Source organism: Mustelus asterias, chromosome 4 (assembly GCF_964213995.1).
Source record: "Mustelus asterias chromosome 4, sMusAst1.hap1.1, whole genome shotgun sequence".
NCBI lineage: Eukaryota > Metazoa > Chordata > Chondrichthyes > Carcharhiniformes > Triakidae > Mustelus > Mustelus asterias.
In genome coordinates this window covers 57,163,629-57,182,905 of record NC_135804.1, presented here as the reverse complement: position 1 = coordinate 57,182,905, position 19,277 = coordinate 57,163,629, and the positions used below count along the sequence as shown (strand labels likewise).

The 19,277-nt window shown below is 40.3% G+C and overlaps 1 protein-coding gene across 2 annotated transcripts in view; it reads right to left on the bottom strand.

The window, feature by feature from the left end:
• Positions 1-19,277, bottom strand: part of wdr59 (WD repeat domain 59) — an 84,272-nt gene that overhangs the window by 42,594 nt on the left and 22,401 nt on the right. For both annotated transcript variants that reach the window (XM_078211078.1, XM_078211079.1), the window contains exons 10-18: positions 18,432-18,591; positions 15,856-15,935; positions 14,863-14,998; positions 13,319-13,446; positions 10,871-11,035; positions 9,490-9,585; positions 6,260-6,425; positions 3,571-3,640; positions 2,661-2,814 (exon numbers count right to left, since the gene is read on the bottom strand). In XM_078211078.1, coding sequence (XP_078067204.1) covers positions 2,661-2,814; positions 3,571-3,640; positions 6,260-6,425; positions 9,490-9,585; positions 10,871-11,035; positions 13,319-13,446; positions 14,863-14,998; positions 15,856-15,935; positions 18,432-18,591 — 1,155 coding nt within the window. The remainder of the gene's footprint in view (positions 1-2,660; positions 2,815-3,570; positions 3,641-6,259; positions 6,426-9,489; positions 9,586-10,870; positions 11,036-13,318; positions 13,447-14,862; positions 14,999-15,855; positions 15,936-18,431; positions 18,592-19,277) is intronic.

The following is a 19,277-nucleotide window of genomic DNA, read 5'->3' as shown; positions in this document are numbered from 1 at the left end:
TTCTTGGCCTCATTATTTCATTGGTGCTGTCTTTTAACACAGGATACTGAAGGTTCTTTATAAATCCTGTAAGATATTTGTCACTTCCTGAATATTCTGCAGTTTCTCTCATCTTACAGCAACATCCTAAAACATCAGAACTGTTCTGGACAATTAAAACTAGAGTCAACGTTGAGGGGGAATAATATCCATACTAATAATCATGAAGGAAAATAGTAGCTATATTAATAACCCTGTCCAATGAAAGGGTTAAAAGAGGCAAACTGAGTACAAAAGCCTGCACACAGTTTTAACTGCAAAGACAAGCATATCAAAATTGTACGCTGATAACTCTAGACGGGAAGACAAAGACTGTCCTAATGACAGATGTGGCCTTCAGATAAATGTAGGGAGGAAGACTCTATAGTGTGGGAATGTTTATGTCTCAGGCTGGCAGTGGCCACTGAACCAGACATTTGGACATGGGAGGATTGATTGCGATGTTAAAACTCAGACACGTTGGGGTGTCAAAAGATAGTTTAAAAAATAGCCTACTACTGTAATTAAACCTCACATGCTGATTGGATATTATAATTAAGCAAGCATACAATGTTTGTGATTAGTTTTAATATCGTACTTTATGCATGATGTAACCTTAATCAATAGCTATCAATGGATAGAGGTAACTTGTATCTTGATTAATATATATTACTTGTAATCAAATTTGAAATTATAACTTGTGTATTCCTGGATTCTATACTCTGGCTAGTTGCAGACTGTGACCTGTGACTTTCTAGGGTCCTTACTATAGCTTGTATTCAAACAGCTGTTTAAGAGAACTTCGTGACTTGGTCTGGTTACTTGAAGGGAACAAAGTTGTGATCAATTAAGGCTGGACATCAAAGCCCGCAACAATCATCACATGTACAATTTTGGTAATAAAAAGGATGGGGAACAGAGAGGGTAACTCATGACTCTCAGCATGAAAATTAGCTCATTGATGACTTCTGTATTTACAAACTCAGCACTTCCTCAGTTGTGGAAAACCTCTGTAGTTCCTCAGGTAACCAACTCCAGTACAGCATTCACAGCCAGTACACTAATCATAGACTATCACATTCTAAAAATATCTTTCTAAACTGCTCATTAACGTCAGATCTGCAAATTCTCACCAGAATCCAAACAGTTACACTGTAAACAGCACATGGTGTGCCATGCTCAGGGTTATAAGCCATGGCTAATAGCAGAACCAGCTAATTTATGGTGATAGCAGGAGAACTAGAACCTCGAAGGACAATGACTGCTTACAGGTGAAGGATCCTTCAGACCAGGAGATGCATTTCCTTCAAGTGTGCATGAAGAAGGCAATGGGAAACCGCCTCATGTATTCTTTTACTTAGTATTATAGGCTCATTTTCAATTCCAATAAACAACAAGATACTATGAACAACTGCAGAGGAAAGTACAAGACGGCAAGGCATGGAGAAATGAGCAGAGAATCCATTGGCAGATCATTGTTGCCTGCTTGGACTGTGTCATTTGCATATGCAGGGAGTGAAGCAGAGTGTGTAACGGGCTGCAAAACAAAGCGTCCCCATATGAAGGAGGTGTCAATCTAGTTCATATACTACAACACAGAAACATGAGACACAGAAACAGCAGTAAAGCAAAACCATGGGGGATGGGAGGGGATGGTGAGAGAGGCAGTGAGCTGTTCATTAACAGCACTGTCAATGAGAAGGGAAAAGGGAGCTACAACCGCCCTGCCATATAATCCAACACCATCCGTTTGCCCAAACAGGTTTTTATCTGTTGTCACAGCAAAGATACAGCATTGGGTCAGGACCTGACAAATACATTAGACAAAGTTAATGCAAGCATAGCCAAACAGCAACAAAAACACAAAATCTGCAAGAACGGTGAAGAGATCTAAAGCTGATCCCAGTGCCATTTTAACAGACAAAAGATGTCAAACATAGATTTTCCAGTTTGTGGGACAGTGTTGCCAGGTGTGCATCAGATTTAAATCAAAAAGAAAAGCCACATAAATAAAGAGCCCCCATCTGCGAGAGAATGCTTGTTCTTTGGAGCTGCGATCTCCTTGACCAAAGTATCTGTTCATTAGTTAACCTGTTAAAACCAAAATAAACACATGCACACAGGTGACACAATAGCTAGCTATCAGCAGAAGTCAGAATATTAAAATAAAAAATTAAACCTTTTTTATCTGATTGTGCCTAATTAAATTTTGTACTCTATATATTTTTTAATCAATTGTTTGCACTTTTACAAATCCCATCTCATTTTTTTTCTTTCTCCAATATTGTTTAATGACCACACAGATGCATTTGTATAGCAACTGGCTAGCTGGGACTTCCGAAATGGATAACAGGAAAAAAGCATAAGACCATGACTGCACCAATTCTCTGGAGAGTGAGCGAAACCACTCTGGGAGGCAGAGTGACCATGTACTGCAGAATTCAGCCACATTGCACTGAAAGTTTAATCATTCTGTGCCTGATAAGTTCCACTCCTTGCAGAAATGTGAGAAATTCTGTCAAAAATGCAATGAATTATTTGTTATGCAAGTGGCATTGGACAAACTGATGCCTGGGATAAAGACAGCAGGCAATGGATTGCGTAGTTGGTTACAGGTGGACTGTGCAGTGCACTATACTCACTCGCTCCTTGTAATAGAAGGAGCTAATGGAGACTGGCTCCTTTTCGCTACGAGTTGGGCTCCCACTGTACAGCCTCAAGTTACTCTGTGATTCTGTACGGATCTTCATCGGGGTGATTCCTCCACTGTGATAGGCAGAGAGTGCTGACAGAGATCTAAATACACAATACAAGAATTGTGATCAGTCATGGGCTGTATGAATCTTAATAAATTACATCACTCAAGTCTCAGTAGCAACAACAAAAATGATGTTGAGAGAGACTAAAGATAAATTAATTGGAATAGCTAACAACACAGTGAGAACCTCGCCCCACATTCTTCTGACCCCCAGGCAAGTGTGTAATATTTGACTCACTTATAGAAATCATAGAAACGCTACAGTGCAGAAGGAGGCCATTCGGCCCATCGAGTCTGCACCGACCACAATCCCACCCAGGCCCTACCCCCACATATTTTACCCGCTAATCCCTCTAACCTACACATCCCAGGACTCTAAGGGACAATTTTTTTTAACCTGGCCAATCAACCTAACCCGCACATCTTTGGACTGTGGGAGGAAACCGGAGCACCCGGAGGAAACCCACGCAGACACGAGGAGAATGTGCAAACTCCACACAGACAGTGACCCGAGCCGGGAGTCGAACCCGGGACCCTGGAGCTGTGAAGCAGCAGTGCTAACCACTGTGCTACCGTGCCGCCCTATGATAGGAAAATGCACAGGAGATCCATCAGTAATGTGGATAAAACAGACCATCAGTATACCCCAATATTTGGTTATAGAAGCAAAACAATCTTAAAATGCTGAGAGATTATTTGCCACCCAAAACTGACAAGCATATTCAATCTGCAAAGCACCCTGAAGAGAACCATCCCAATGTAAACTCACTGATGATGCATGAGCCTTTCTTTACCTGGGTGTGGGCTCTGTTGGAGACACTGTCCGGTGAAGAGTCATCGGTCTCATGAAGTACACAAGGTAACCTAAACAACATCAATGCATTCAAGTTAGTCATCACCTGATATGGGGCACCACACAAGCTAGATTTAAATTTACACACCAGGTTGAATTCACGTGTTTATCCTTATTCTGACAACTTTCTCCTTTACCGACTTGTCCTGTTGCAATGTCCTACATATGTTGGGTACCTTACGGGATGCGTCAAGTGACCATTCCTCATGCAAGAATCTCAACAGTAAAACAGTCAGCAGAATATTCAACTGTGGGAGTCATCACAGCTGAGCTCCATTGTGATCCTGTCCACGTGGAAGTGATGGCTGATTTACCCCTCTCAACATGAAAAACACTGGCATTAACTGTAGCAACTGATCAAGATCAGCTAATTCAACATGACCAGATCCGTCTAGACTGTGTAAGTCAACTACTCACCAAGCCACCAGGAAATTGAATTATCTCAAGTTTAATTTCCTCGATGAGAACACAAAACACCAGTGATCATAACACTTGGCTGTGTGGATATTGAAACAAGAATATCAATTCCACATGAAGAATCCCAAGACAGATTCCACTTACATTAGAGGGAATGAAAGGTATCAATAACAGGGGCCTGTGAATTTCAGAGGCCCTGTGAAATTCATCAATATCAAAGTTTCTCTGAATAGGATCCAAATAACATGCTGTGCTCTAGGTGAGTGAATGAAGAAATCAAGCCCAGACGCTCCCTACGCTCGATTTTACAGTCCAGTTTTATAGACTTCTACCCCCCTCTGAACTTCTGTGCATTCCTTGCCTGGTGTTTCCTTTCATATCAGTTTTCACAACTGGAACAAACAGGTCTCACTTATTATCAACAATCAACTGGGTTGATTCACTTCGCAGCAAAGAATTAAGCTTTTTCAAATTTATTCTAATCAAACTTTGTTCCTCTCCTGATCTGAGAGGTTCGCCAGATACTCAGTGATAAGATAATTTTGTCAGCAGAAGTACTGAGACCGCACATCCTATTGGTGGCTTGAGAATAGGAGCTAATCTCATCCTATCCTCACCTGTGTATCCTGAACTCCAATGTAATAAGAGCCAAGCACCACGTGGAAAATAGGCTCTCTGCTGGTTAGTTTCTGGGTACCAACATCAGTTCAAAATAGGCGCACATTCATTAAAATTTATCACTTCTGAATTTGCAAATGTTACTGAATTTGTTCAAAAATTCCACTGGAAATGTACATCCCTAATTATTAGGCATTATGATAGATACACGAGCGGTCTAGGAAAGACAAGAGTTCAACATGAATAAAATCGGTAACTCGTTAGTCTGTGCTGAAATCCTGCACATCCTACCATGTTGTCCAATTGTGCCATCAGTTAGCATTATTTCAATTCCTTCATGGGAACTGGGTGTTGCTGGAAAGGCCTGTATTTGCTGTCCAATTGCCCTTGAACTGAGTGGCTTGTAAGGCCATTTCAGAGAGCAGTTAAAGGTCAACAACTTTGCTGGATACACACGTAGGCCAGACCTGGAAAGGGTGGCAGATTTCCTTGCCTAAAGGACATTAGTAACCAGATGGATTTTTAACAATCAATGATAGTTGGTCACCATTACTGATTTATTTCAGATTTATTTCAGAATTGAATTTAAATTCCACCAGCAGTTGTGGTGGGATATGATCTCATGTCCCTAGAACATTAGCCTGGGCTTCTGGATTGCTAGTTTAGTTCACATTACCACAAAACACAATCTCCCCTAAGGAATCCAGAATTGCACTTCTGATTAGTTAAATAAAACAGGTAATAATGTCACTGATATGTGATCTCCGTACTGAATTGATATTTGCAGCGTGTGCATGTGTACTATAACCTCTGGGTTGGCTGACAAAACCCCAAGAAGAAAAAGTAAATGTTTTCTGCAAATTCATGCTTCACTTTCCTAGGTTCTTGAATGTTAGGGGTTTTTGTTAGGAAACATTCACACAAATGAATATATGCAAGTCTGTGAGTGCATGCAAGGCTTTTATTCTGCTGGAAGTGTATATGGATAAAACAGTAGCATCATAAACAAGCCTATGGCTCATTAGCAATGTTTATTGGGCAACATTGTCCTAGTCCATCCTGCCTCCTGCAAACACAAATCATGTGGAAGTTATTTTCAATAACTGTTGTGTCACCATCAACATAAAGATTATAAATACATTTTCCTGCCTGGTTTATAGCCCTTCCCACACACCGTGCAATTGTCAGGAGTTGCAAGATAAGATGTGGTATTTAATTTTGTGTCTATAGTACCAGTGAAGTTAGGTGGCTACCAAGGCTCTAATGAAAGTCCATTGTATCACATCAATGCAAATTAGTTCTCAGGTTAAACAAAATTCATGCTTTATTACTGTCGAATAATTTCTAGATGCATCCTGACAAATCTACTAGAGGTCACCGTACCTATACACCTTACTCGGGCAGCTATCCTTCGCAAAATTAGGGGTTGTTTTACAACCTACTTCACTCAAGCTAGTGTTTGAGTGATAACCAGGACCCTATTCCTCTCAAATTCAGGTAATCAATACCAGTTACAACAGAAATAACCCAATGCTAAAACATTAAGAAGTAGGCAATGATTTTGGAATGACTGTTTCCCATAAATGTTTACTCACCAGCTCCACAGAAACGTGCCCCCGAGGTGCGAGGAAAGGGAATGTTGGCATCCTGGTAGGAACCATACGTATTAGTGGCCCTTGGAAAAGTTGGTAGCGGTGGTGTCACAGAGTTTCCGAGGACAAATGGATTCTGGGAGTTTGCAGATCCACTGTTGTCCTGATTCTAGAAATCAACCAACATGAAAAGTATGGCATCTCAAAAGTGGCAGCTTTCATAGCTTCATTAGAACAGGCAAGTACCCCGATTGTCAGCACCTAATCACACATTGCACTGCTGCAATTTTTACCACAAGTAAATTAAGACTTGAATTCTGCAAGGACTCAATTTGAAAATAGGACAACTTGTCACGTTAAGACACCTTTTCACGTTCTCAGAAATGTCATTGTAGTCACTGATGTTATATGGTCATAATTATGCAAAGCTCTATTGACAAGATGGCCACCATGTTAATATTAATTGAGAAAAGAATGTTAGGAGCACACCAAGAGAGCTTCCTGTTCTCCTACACAGAGCCACGTACATTTGCTCAAGAGAGAGTACATGGACCCCAATTTAAGGTCCCATCCAGAAGACAGTCCTTCAACGGTTCAGTAATCCCTCAATAATGGAATGGACTATCAGCCTAGATTATGTGCTCAAGTCTTTGGAATAGGATCTGTCTCTGAAGTAAGAGTGCTAGCACTGAGACAAAACCAACACTTCAGCAAAACATAGGTGCGACAAGAACATAAGCTCAATTTTAAGTAATGCTCTAAGATGAATAATACATTGCACAATTTATCATTCGAACTATTATATTACTCAACAAAATGTGATTTTTCAATTGTTTAACCCACCAAATATCATTAGAAAAACAGGTATTTCCATACAAAGTGCTCTGAATGCTAAATACTGGCATTTTACCAAGTAAATATTATGATTTACATGGATTTCCTAATGAGCATTTTGCCTTGTGCAGTGGAACTGGTGCACAAAGATGTATTGCCTGTGGTGAGGTCATTTACTTTTGAGACTGCTTTACATCTCCACACTAATTCAGGAGAAGAGGAAAAATATCCCATTTCCAAATTCAACAATCGATTCCAAGCAGATCACTTTGGCTGAAAGTTACCTGAATATTTCTACACTTTAAATTGCAAACAGCAAGCAACTGTAAGCCTATTCAGTGACAGACACTTTCCCCATGATGTTTCATGTTGAACAGGTACTTTTATTACTTAGAGAGTTTTTTGAACGAATTTACAGTTTTGCAAACATCAATGCTATGGACATTCAAATACAAATCCTTTAACTTTATCCTATTATTATTTTTTAATTAAGATTGATACTAGACTAATGTTTGAAGTTTAAAGCAATCATTTGCTGCAGTTTTTCTAAATGTACTGCGATTGCCTTTGGGAACAGAGAGGACTCAGTTACTATCCTGATTGTCATGAGGAAGTGCAAGGATATGAATGGAGACTTATCCAAACTCTGATAAAAGAACATGAACTGTCTTTCTGTCTGCTCAATGGAACAATTAGTATAAACAGCTAAATGCAATAAAATTAACAATGTTGTCCAATTATATAATTACAACAGAATTGATTAAAGATGAGGTAATGGTAATTCAAGAATTAAAAGTAGAGATTCTGAGCAACATCTTTGCTAGCTGGTGTTATATCAGAAAGGGTGGTAAATTTAAATAACTGATCACTAGGGTTCACCTAAGTCTGCAGATTGTGTCATCTCAAAGTAGGAAAGAATTGAGTTTAAGTATTTAAATTTCACCTTTGGTGCTATATTGCTTAATTAGAAGAGTAAAGTAAAGTTTATTTAAAGTAGGCTTACATCAACACTGCAATGAAGTTACTGTGAAAATCCCCTAGTGACCACTCTCCACGCCTGTTCGGGTACACTGAGGGAGAATTTAGCATGGCCAATCAACCTAACCTGCACATCTTTGGACTGTGGGAGGAAACCAGAGAAAACACACACACAGCCGGGGAGAATGTGCAAGCTCCACATAGACAATGACTCAAGCCGGGAACTGAACCCGGGTCCCTGGCACTGTGAGGCAGCAGTGCTAACCACTGTGCTGCCCGAATCCATTCAGTCTAGAACTTCTGTATCAAGAGTCTTATGTAGCAACACGGTGACACAGTGGTTAGCACTGCTGCCTCACAGTGCCAAGGACTAGTGTCAATTCCCGGCTTGGGTAACTGTCTATGCAAAGTCTGTACGTTCTTCCCGTGTCTGCATGGTTTTCCTCCGGGTGCTCTGGTTTCCTCCCACAGTCCAAAAGACGCACTGGTTAGGTGCATTGGCCATGTGAAATTCTCCCTCAGTGTACCCGAACAGGCACCGGAGTGTAGCAACTAGGGGATTTTCACAGTAATTTCATTGCAGTGTTAATGTAAGCCTCCTTGTGACACTAATAAATAAACTAACTTTAAACTTATCCTATCTGAATATAAATCTTCTAAGCTCACAAGCGTCACAGTCTACCTATTATAGTTGGAATCTTAATAAGTTCTTTTTCGAGGCAAGTGATGGTAAATTGATTTATGATTGACAGGTTATACATCCCAAAGCCTTAACCTAATCTATAATATTACATTCTGCAAATAAAAATTACAGTATTAATTACTTATAATTCTAGGATGGACTCTAAAAGTGCTATAAAAGTGTCACAAAACAAACCAAAGGCAAAATAACTTTTCGTTTGTTGATGATTCTATTTTTCTTTTTTGTTTGTCCCATTTTTTGCCTTGCACCATCATCCCTTTTATCGTTTAATCCCTTCTGCCTCCACCCTGTACTTGAACTTCTTTCTTTCCTCCCCCACACTTTCCCTGCCTTGATCTTGCTTAAAACCTGTTTCCAGTTCTGATGAAAAGTCATTGACCTGAAACGTTAACTCCTTTATCGCCACAGCCTGAACTTCTGAGGACTTCCAACATTTTCTGAGTTTATAAAAAAAACTTTGGAAATGAGTAAGAAGATACTTCATGAAAGGTTGTGCGACAGGATTTTCATCAACTGCACTTCTTCCAATTCTCAGTGCAAAACAAAATTCACTCAAGTTCATAAAACTTGATTATGACATAATTTTTAAGTAACAGTCACATTTAATATGCAAATAAGACTACTCAATCATATGGTTTTCCATCACCACTCTCTTCCAATATAGCAGCATCTTGGAATTATATCTGCCCTACAGTAACAAGGTGCGAAGATCTCTTACCACTATAGCCTCCAGGCTGGACACTAGCTGTCGCAAACAAGGTTCCAGACAACTCTGGTTTCGTTTCACCTTCTGGAGGGATGTATCTTTCAGGAGCTGAAGCAAATATGAAAATAGTTTACAAAAGTCCTATTAGATCAGAAGTATTGCATACAACAAGCCTGTAATACACAGCTAAATACACAACAGATTCCCATACAGAGCAAAATACAATCCACTAGATAGAATCACATGCACACACAATCATACACATATACAAACATAGGCCCAAATAAACAGGGGACACCAACCAAACAGGCAAATATAATACACACCATACAGAACAACAAAACCAATCACATATAGGATGCAAACAATCGGCCAGATAAATACCATCATAACTAGATATCTCAAGATTCAGAGCAATAAAACTAGGCACACACACACAAATTTACACAATTTATCATCTGTTTTCAAAATATCTCCAGGCATTTCGCAATGAATTATTTCAAATTGCACTGACTGCTGTGATCTATAAAAACAGCCATTTTGTGCACAACAAGATTCCACATAAAGCATGGATATAAATTTGACCAATTGATCTGTTTCATGCTGGTGGCCGAGGAAATTCTGTTATCAAGACACCAGGAGAACAAGTACTCTTCTTCATTAACATGTAGGTGGAATCCCAATTTAACATTTAACACACTTAAAATACTGTGTACAGTTCTGGTCACTCTATTATCGAAAGGATATTATTAAACTAGAAAGAGTGCAGAAGAGATTTACTAGGATGCTACTGGGACTTGACGGTTTGAGTTATGAGAGGCTGGATAGACTGGGACTTTTTTCTCTAGAGCGTAGAAGGCTGAGGGGTGATCTTATAGAGGTCTATAAAATAATGAGGAGCATAGATCAGCTAGATAGTCAGTATCTTTTCCTAAAGTTAGGGGTGTCTAAACTAGAGGGTATAGGTTTAAGGTGAAAGGGGAGTGATACAAAAGGGTCCAGAGGGGCAATTTTTTCACACAGGGTGGTGAGTGTCTGGAACAAGCTGCCAGAAGTAGTAGTAGAGGCGGGTACAATTTTGTCTTTTAAAAAGCGTTTAGACGGTTACATGGGTACGATGAGTATAGAAGGATATGGGCCAAATGCGGACAATTGGGACTAGCTTAGGGGTTTAAAAAAGGGCGGCATGGACAAGTTGGGCCGAAGGGCCTGTTTCCATGCTGTAAACCTCTATGACCTCTTTGACTCTAACATTTCACCCGAACATTTCACCCAAACAATACAGATTTATTTCCAATATTATGACAAAACATTCTACAATCAAGATTTTAAAAATACTCTACTGTGACCAGTTCTCATAAGATTAATTATTTTTCACACATGATCAGCTTACCTTAAGGAGTTTTGTCCTCATGCTTGAGCTGATGGTGGTGGGATTAATGAACTGGAAAGAGGGGGCAGCATTGTTTGGATATTGGACTGGAAACCTCACAACCATCTTTACCCGTAGATTGCCACAATTCACTGAGACTGTGCAGTTGCGATTTACAGCATCCATCTGTACCATACAGAACATAATAGTGTTGATACCATTCACACAGTTGCAGCAATGATGAAAGACACCATGATTCAAAAGGTGTTCAGGGGAAAATTGCATTCTCATTAAACTCAGACTTAGACTGGTGAGTCTAACCTCAGTGGTTGGTAAGTTGATGGAGAAGATCCTGAGGGACAAGATTTATGAGCATTTAGAGAGGTTTAGTATGCTCAAGAATACTCAGCATGGCTTTGTCAAAGGCAGATCACGCCTTACGAGCCTGGTGGAGTTCTTCGAAAATGTGACTTAACACATTGACGAAGGGAAAGCGATAGATGTGGTTTATATGGATTTTAGCAAGGCGTTCGATAAGGTCCCCCTTGCAAGGCTTCTAGAAAAAGTGAGAGGGCATGGGATCCAAGGGGCTGCTGCCCGGTGGATCCAGAACTGGCTTGCCCAAAGGAGGCAGAGTGTGTATAGATGGGTCTTTTTCTAAATGGAGGTCGGTCACCAGTGGTGTGCCCCAGGGATCTGTTCTGGGACCCTTGCTGTTTGTCATTTTCATAAATGACCTGGATGAGGAAGTGGAGGGATGGGTTGGTAAGTTTGCTGACGACACGAAGGTTGGTGGGGTTGTGGATAGTCTGGAGGGATGTCAGAAGTTACAGAGGGACATCGATAGGATGCAAGACTGGGCGGACAAGTGGCAGATGGACTTCAACCCAGATAAATGCATAGTGCTCCATTTTGGCAGGTCAAATGGGATGAAGGAGTACAATATAAAGGGAAAGACTCTTAGTACTGTAGAGGATCAGAAGGACCTTGGGGTCCGGGTCCATAGGACTCTAAAATCGGCCCCGCATGTGGAGGAGATGGTTAAGGCGGCGTATGGTGTGCTGGCCTTTATCAATCGAGGGATTGAGTTTAGGAGTCCGGGGATAATGATGCAGCTATAGAAGACTCTCGTCAGACCCCACTTGGAGTACTGTGCTCAGTTCTGGTCGACAGGAAGGATGTGGAAAAGATTGAAAGGGTTCAGAGGCAATTTACAAGGATGTTGCCTGGATTGAGTGGTATGCCTTATGAGGATAGGCTGAGGGAGCTCGGTCTTTTCTCCTTGGAGAGACGTAGGATGAGAGGAGACCTAATAGAGGTATATAAGATGTTGAGAGGCATAGATTGGGTGGATTCTCAGAGGCTTTTTCCCAGGGTGGAAATGTCTGCTATGAGAGGACACAGGTTTAAGGTGCTGGGGTGTAGGTACAGGGGAAATGTTAGGGGGAAGTTTTTCACACAGAGGGTGGTGGGCGAGTGGAATCGGCTGCCGTCAGTGGTGGTGGAGGCAAACACAATAGGGTCTTTTAAGAGACTCCTGGATGAGTACATGGGACTTAATAGGATGGAGGGTTATAGGTAGGCCTAAAAGGTAGGGATATGTTCGGCACAACTTGTGGGGCCAAAGGGCCTGTTTTGTGCTGTAGTTTTCTATGTTTCTATGTAAAATGGAACTCATCTTGCACCAGGTTTGTAGCTAAATATCTTTAGAGAGTTGCGAAGAAAAATAACATTTCAAAAGTAACTTAATATGCAAGCCTGGGTGTGGGTATACTGATGGCATATTACACCTAATTCTCTCATTATTTCTACCAAGTTTAGCAGTCAGTTTTAAAAAATATAAAGTGACCATCCTTATTTAGATGCTCTGTGAAGCAATGTATAGTGGAGGGAAGAAACAGAGGGAAGAGAAAGAAAAACACAGCAGTCATGTGAAAAATATCCGTTCCTCTAAACCCTGACTGAAGTTCCTATTACCTGATACTCTAAACTCAAAGTTCAATTCATAGCCACAGAGCTGACCCCAGTTCCTTTTTAAAAAAAATTGAGGCATCCTGATAGGCTACGATTCGACAGCAAAACTGTCAACATTACATAGTAATGTGCAACAACTTCAAACCCAGTACCACCGAGACCTGCATTTTCATTCAGAGTTCTGTAGAAGGATCATTTAGATTCAAAACTCTGTTTTTCTCCACAGACTTTGCTAGACCTGCTGAGTTTATCCAGCATTTTCTGTTTTCTTTTCATTAGCGGCCTATTTCCTTGGAACTATTATTATGAACAATTAACCAGAATACAAAGGAAAGACAGAAAAATGTAACTTATAATTTCTGTCAAATAATTGTATTCTTGTTACCCAATGATACAGGACATGATCACCAAAAACAGTATTCAAGAGCAGGTAGGAAGGGGGCAAAAGAAGGTAGCCCAACCACTGGATTAGTGATTCACTGCATTCACACTTACCTCATCAACTGTCACGTTGCGGATTTGTAGATTAACCAATGAGAATTCTTGTTGCAATGTCTGCGGTAGTCCAAGGTAATCAGGTTTGGAGCTGATTGTGACATGGTTATGAAACTCTTCCCTTAGTACTGTTGTAAAAAAAGGACATGCAGTGTGTGTGAGACTTGCAATTCATGCAATGCAAATACTTGTCTAAAGGAAACATATTTGGGCAGGGGAAAGAGGGGATGTCAACAAGCATGGGAAAACAGATGCCTATCACATAAAATACAGCGGGAGAAGGACTGGTTGTATAAAGACTCACTCAGAGCCCTGTTGCTTCGTTAAACAAGTTTAATCTGAAAAATGGAGAATACCCATTAAGAGCTCCCTAACATATATGGTCTGCAAATATTTTTGTAGACATTCAGCACCTAGATCTTATTACAAAAACACTCCTCCCTCCTGAGTGCACTGGTAGATCAAACATGCTCCCTCAAAATGGAAGCCAATATTAAGCTAAAATTATCAGTCTAACTGAACCAAATACAAACAAACACCTAATGTGGATATATGCCTCCAAATTAACTGCAGTGGAAATACCTTCCTTTTTGAATTATGATAACAAAAAGCATGAAAATAACCTGCAGGCTAAAAGTTGCCTGAATCAGGCAATGGCTTTTAATAGTCAATCTATTTTTCATAGTCCAGTTTTAAATCGGATTTGAAAATTTAAAGAAATGAACTCCAAACCAAAGCAAGGTCAAGAAGACAACTTGTGCCTTGATGGGTACTTTGCACCCACTCTATTTTAAGTCCACACTCTTAGGTTATTGCTACAAAATTCCAAAAGTGACTTCCCCAGCCTAACTATAGATCTATGTCACAGGTATTGGCCCTGTAAACTCCATTGCCAAGAGCCATTACAGAATCACTTCATGAGTAACTGAAGTAGAAAGGAAAAGAAAGATTACTTTTTAAATTGCAATAACACTGCCTATGGTTCTATATGGATGAACAATTGTGCACCTGAGTTGAAATGTTAATACCTCAGGGTGATTGTACACTCCTGAACACTGCACAGGATTGACACAAAAACCATTCAAACTATTCAAATCAAATTCAAATCAAATAATATTGACTTGTAAAATGGCTGGCATTTTTGCCCAATTTCCCCCCCAATCCCTCAGCAGCAACCAGAGACAGACCTCTCGGTGGCCAATGGCTGATAATAGGCTAGAGTTAGGTAAACTAAGGCAAATATCCTCCCCCACCTCCCAATAGAAGAAAAGCATTTTTACTTCCACATGATGCAGTGTCAGAACACTGAATAAGAATTGAGCAACAGTGACAATTGCCTGGGAAGTAAAGGAAGGCTGGGACTGGTGGTGGAAATGTTATAGATTAGGCCCTCAAGTTCTGCTACTTCAAATGGCTGTCACTCTCAGAAAACTCCTTTCATCAGCTTCAATTCTAACATTTGGTCTCCCAGTCTCCACTTTTCTTATGCTTGAGCAATAGTTTACTGAAACAGAAGTCAGCGTCTAAGTTAATGATTACTTTACCTTCATCCTCCTCATTTACATGACTTAGCGCTGGGTGAGGATCAGTATCCTGTGAATGAAGGGCTTTATCTGTCTCTGGGAGCAGGGAAACGCCATCAGTTAATTCATCGCCATCCAGCATGTCATTTGCACAGAGCTGCAACAAAATAACTGATCAAAACATTCTGCCAGTGAAACGTTGAGAAGTCAAATACTAAACTACTAAAGTCAAATAATCACATCTTTCACACCAAAGTGCCAGTATAGTTATATCCCTCCCCATTCAATGATTATACAAGGACACCCTCACCACCCTAACTCGCATACAGCCACACACTTTTTCACTGAATTGCTACCAGCCACTGCTTTCCCTCAACAAGCTCAATCTCTGCTCAGTTTGTGAATAAACAGAAAATAAACATCCACCGACCCCACCCAGGAGAAAAGAACCTTTACTAGACATTCACTTACTCTCATTTGCTTTGGCTCCCTTCAAACAGGTGTCAACATCTCCTGACTTTCTTTCTGCAATCAATACACTCAATAAAACAGAGCAAGCTAGGGAGAAAGCTCCATGTGCAATACACCCTAATGCATCACAGAACAAACTTACCATATATAACCAATATCAATTCCAGTCCCAGGCTTCAGATGTTTAGTTGAAGGGATGTGTTGAAGTTACATTCACCCATTTAAATGTCAATCGCACCCTAAAATTACATTCAAATGATTGAATGTAAAATGGAATATATCTTCTAAAATTAACCTATTTTTTCCCCAGCCATGCATATAAATGAATAGTGATTGAGGAAGGAGATCTATATGCAAACCTGCCATCATTGGAATGACCCTCACTCTACACAAAACTATTTCTGAACAGGTTCCTGTACTGAGAGAGATGCCAAAGGATATTTTATCATGAAGATAAAGATAGGCATGAGATGCACACGTGGCAGTGTCATTGGAATAACAGTTTATACCACCTGATGACACATTAAGTGAAAAACCACTTACCCGCTGTAATTGCATATCAATCCGCCACATCCGTAAAGTCTGGTCACGTGACCAGGTAACCAACTGATAGTCCTTCAATTCTACAAAAAGGCAGGAAAGCAGATTTAGAATACAGCCAGACTTCAGTCCCGTCTAAAACATTCCTTACAATCACTGTGAAACGATCTGTGAACAAAAAGGAAAAACCTGGAGGCAGACTTTGAAGGGCACAAGAAGCTCATGGAAAGGATTTGAGACAGTTTTGAGGATTATGATGAGGAATCAACCAGGGAACAGGCAATTTTAGACTTGGCACTGTGTAATGGAACAAGGATCGACTTGGAAAGAACGATGAAAATGTTAGAATTCTACATTAGGTTGGAGAGTAATGTGGTTAAGTACAAAACTAGGGTCATAAATTTAAACAATGCCAATTGTGGTGGTAGGAGGAGCACATTTTCTGAGGTAGACTGGGACATTAGATTAAAAAATTATGGTACAATGGCAAACATTAAAAAAAAAAAATTTTCAACGAACACACATCCCCTTGAGGAATAAAGACTCCAGTGGAAACGTGCCACAGTCACAACTGACTAGACAAGTTATGGCAGAATTAGATTAAAAGAGGTTCGACAAAGTTGCCAAAAAGAACAGCAAGTCCAAGGATTGGGAGGATTTCATGAATCAGCAAAGATGGCTAACAATGAAGAAGAGAAAAAAAGAGTAAACTAGCAAGAAATACAAAAACAACAATCGAAGAGCTTTTACAATAGGAAAAGGAATTAATGAAAGTAAACATTGAACTCTCAAACACAAAACAGGAGGGATTACAATGGCAAATAAAGAAATTACAGAGGCAATTAACAAATATTTTTTGCCTATCCTCACAATAGAAGACATAAAGAACATACTGGAAATTGTGGGGAATCAAAGGTCTAATGAGTGAGGAACTTCAGTAATTAATATTTGTAAACAAAAGGCACTGGCAAAATTAATGGGACTCAAAGCCAACAAATCCCTGGGATCTGATGCTTGTATTCTACAGTTTTAAAAGAAATGTCTGTCGAGACAGTGGATACATTGGTTTTGATCTTCCAGAATACTCTTCCTTTGAGCAAAATCCTGTGGATTGGAAGGTAGCAAATCAAAGAAGCAGAGAATCCCTACCATGCAGAAGGAAGTCATTTGGCCCATTGAGTCTGCACTGACTCTCTAATAGAGCACCTTACCTCTGCCCCATTCCCTTAACCTCACGCATTAACTCCCCTAACCTACACATCTTGGGACACAAAGGGGCAATTTAGCATGGCCAATTCACTTAACCTGCACATCTTTGGACTGTGGGAGGAAACCAGAACACCCAGAGGAAATCCATGCAGACACAAGGAGAACATGCAAACTCCACACAGGCAGTCATCCAAGGCTGGAATCAAACCCAGGTCCCTGGTGCTGTGAGGCAGCAGTGCTAACCACTGTGTCATCCTAATGTGACGTCACTACTGAAGAAAGGAAGGAGGGAGAAAATGAGGAACAATTGGTTGCTTGGCATTAGTAGGACATAAAATGCTAGAATATATTAAGGACGTGGCAATAGAAGCTTGGATAATCAAAATATGATTAGACAGTCAACATGGTTTTGTTTAACAAATCTATACATCTATAAAATTCTTAGAGGGCTTGACAGAATGATGCTGAGAGAACATTTCTCTTGGCTCACAAGTCTAGAACTACAGCGTCATAATTTTAGGATAAGACCGCGGCCTTTTAGGACTTGTATGAGGAGAAATTTCTTCACTGTGCAGGAGTTGAGAGAGATGGTGAACAAGAGGGGATTGATGTAATCAACATTTACCTACCTCTGGCGCTGACAATGCAGGAAGGGGAAGAGAAGCTATCGCAAGAGATGCTTTGGCTATAAATTAATAGGCAAGAAAGAAACAATCTCACCAAACTGGACAAGAGAGAAGATGCATTGGAAGAGGATAGTGTAGTTGACCATAACAAAAGCTGCAGAGAGGAGGAATGTTGCACAATGGTCCACATATAGAATGTTATTCATAATTTTACCTCAGACACAAACCTGGAGGAATTCAAACAAGCAGCTGCAGGAGATATGAACATGAATCTGAGAGACAACAAATTCAAGGGCCTGAGAGGAAAATGCTGATAGTTTGCAAGAACAGAAATTAAATCAATCTCATAACCTTTAGGATGAACCTAATACCTAATGGAAATAACAGATTAGCCCGGTCAATGTTGTAGGGGAACACTCAATGTCATAAAGCATGAGCCAGTTTAACATATGGGTTTGTTAACCTTCCCCATATGTGAAAACTGTAACTGCTGCTTAGTATCCTTTTCTTCTATGAATGCTTTTAACTCAGCAAGTATTTAACGTGCATAAGTTATAAGTTAGAGTCTATTCATTTTATGTAGGCATTAAGACTTTTCGCCCAGATTGGAAGAGAAGTAGAGAATAGAAAAATGGGAAATTTATTCACAGATTAAGGTTAGAACAGAAGGATACCTCACAGGTCATGCATGTGATTGGGCCTCACCTCAGGACTTAAGGCTTGTTTCTATTTTGGGGCTCTTACCTTCCCTCTGTTTTCGCCACTGAAATTCTAGCACCACATCATCGTGTCCAACGAAGGTATGAACAGGAACGTTCAGGTCTAAAACATTCCAGAGAAGGAGACTATTTTCACCACGGCGCAGTTGAGGGACCATCACTGTCACCAAGCCATTGCTGAATGGCTGTGAAGGACAAGAAACAATTCTACTGCAAATTACAATAGCCAGGCAAACTGCAGTTAACTCTTAAAATAAATCATGCCTAATTTTCAAAAACAATAATCACCACAGTATCTACTTCAGGCTAACAGGAGGAAACCAAAATATCAGATCAAAGTTACATAGTGAATGAAGTAATTCAACTAATCAAGCTTACTTATTTCAGTGTCCTGTCAGAACTTGAGTAGAATATCCCCAGGGAACTTACCACATGACCAGTGCAATGCATTGCACCAATCTGATAGGATATCATAGAATCATAGAAACCCTACAGCACAGAAAGAGGCCATTCAGCCCATCGAGTCTGCACCGACCACAATCCCACCCAGGCTCTACCCCCATATCCCTACATATTTACCCACCTACGCATCTCAGGACATTAAGGGCAATTTTTAGCATGGCCAATCAACCTAACCAGCACATCTTTGGATATGGCAAGTTAGGCTTTCTGCTGTGCTCTGAAAGGATGGAATGAAGTTGAAGCTGGGTGCTTACCAGAGAAAAGGCAAAAGAAAATCAAGTTCTCAGCTGCTCTTGGACAGACCCAAAACAGCTAACATCTCAACAGACAATTATCCTAATTTTTGCGCAGTTGAGAAGACGTGGAGGAAGGAAAAGAGTTACAGATCATAAAAATCTTATTAATTTTC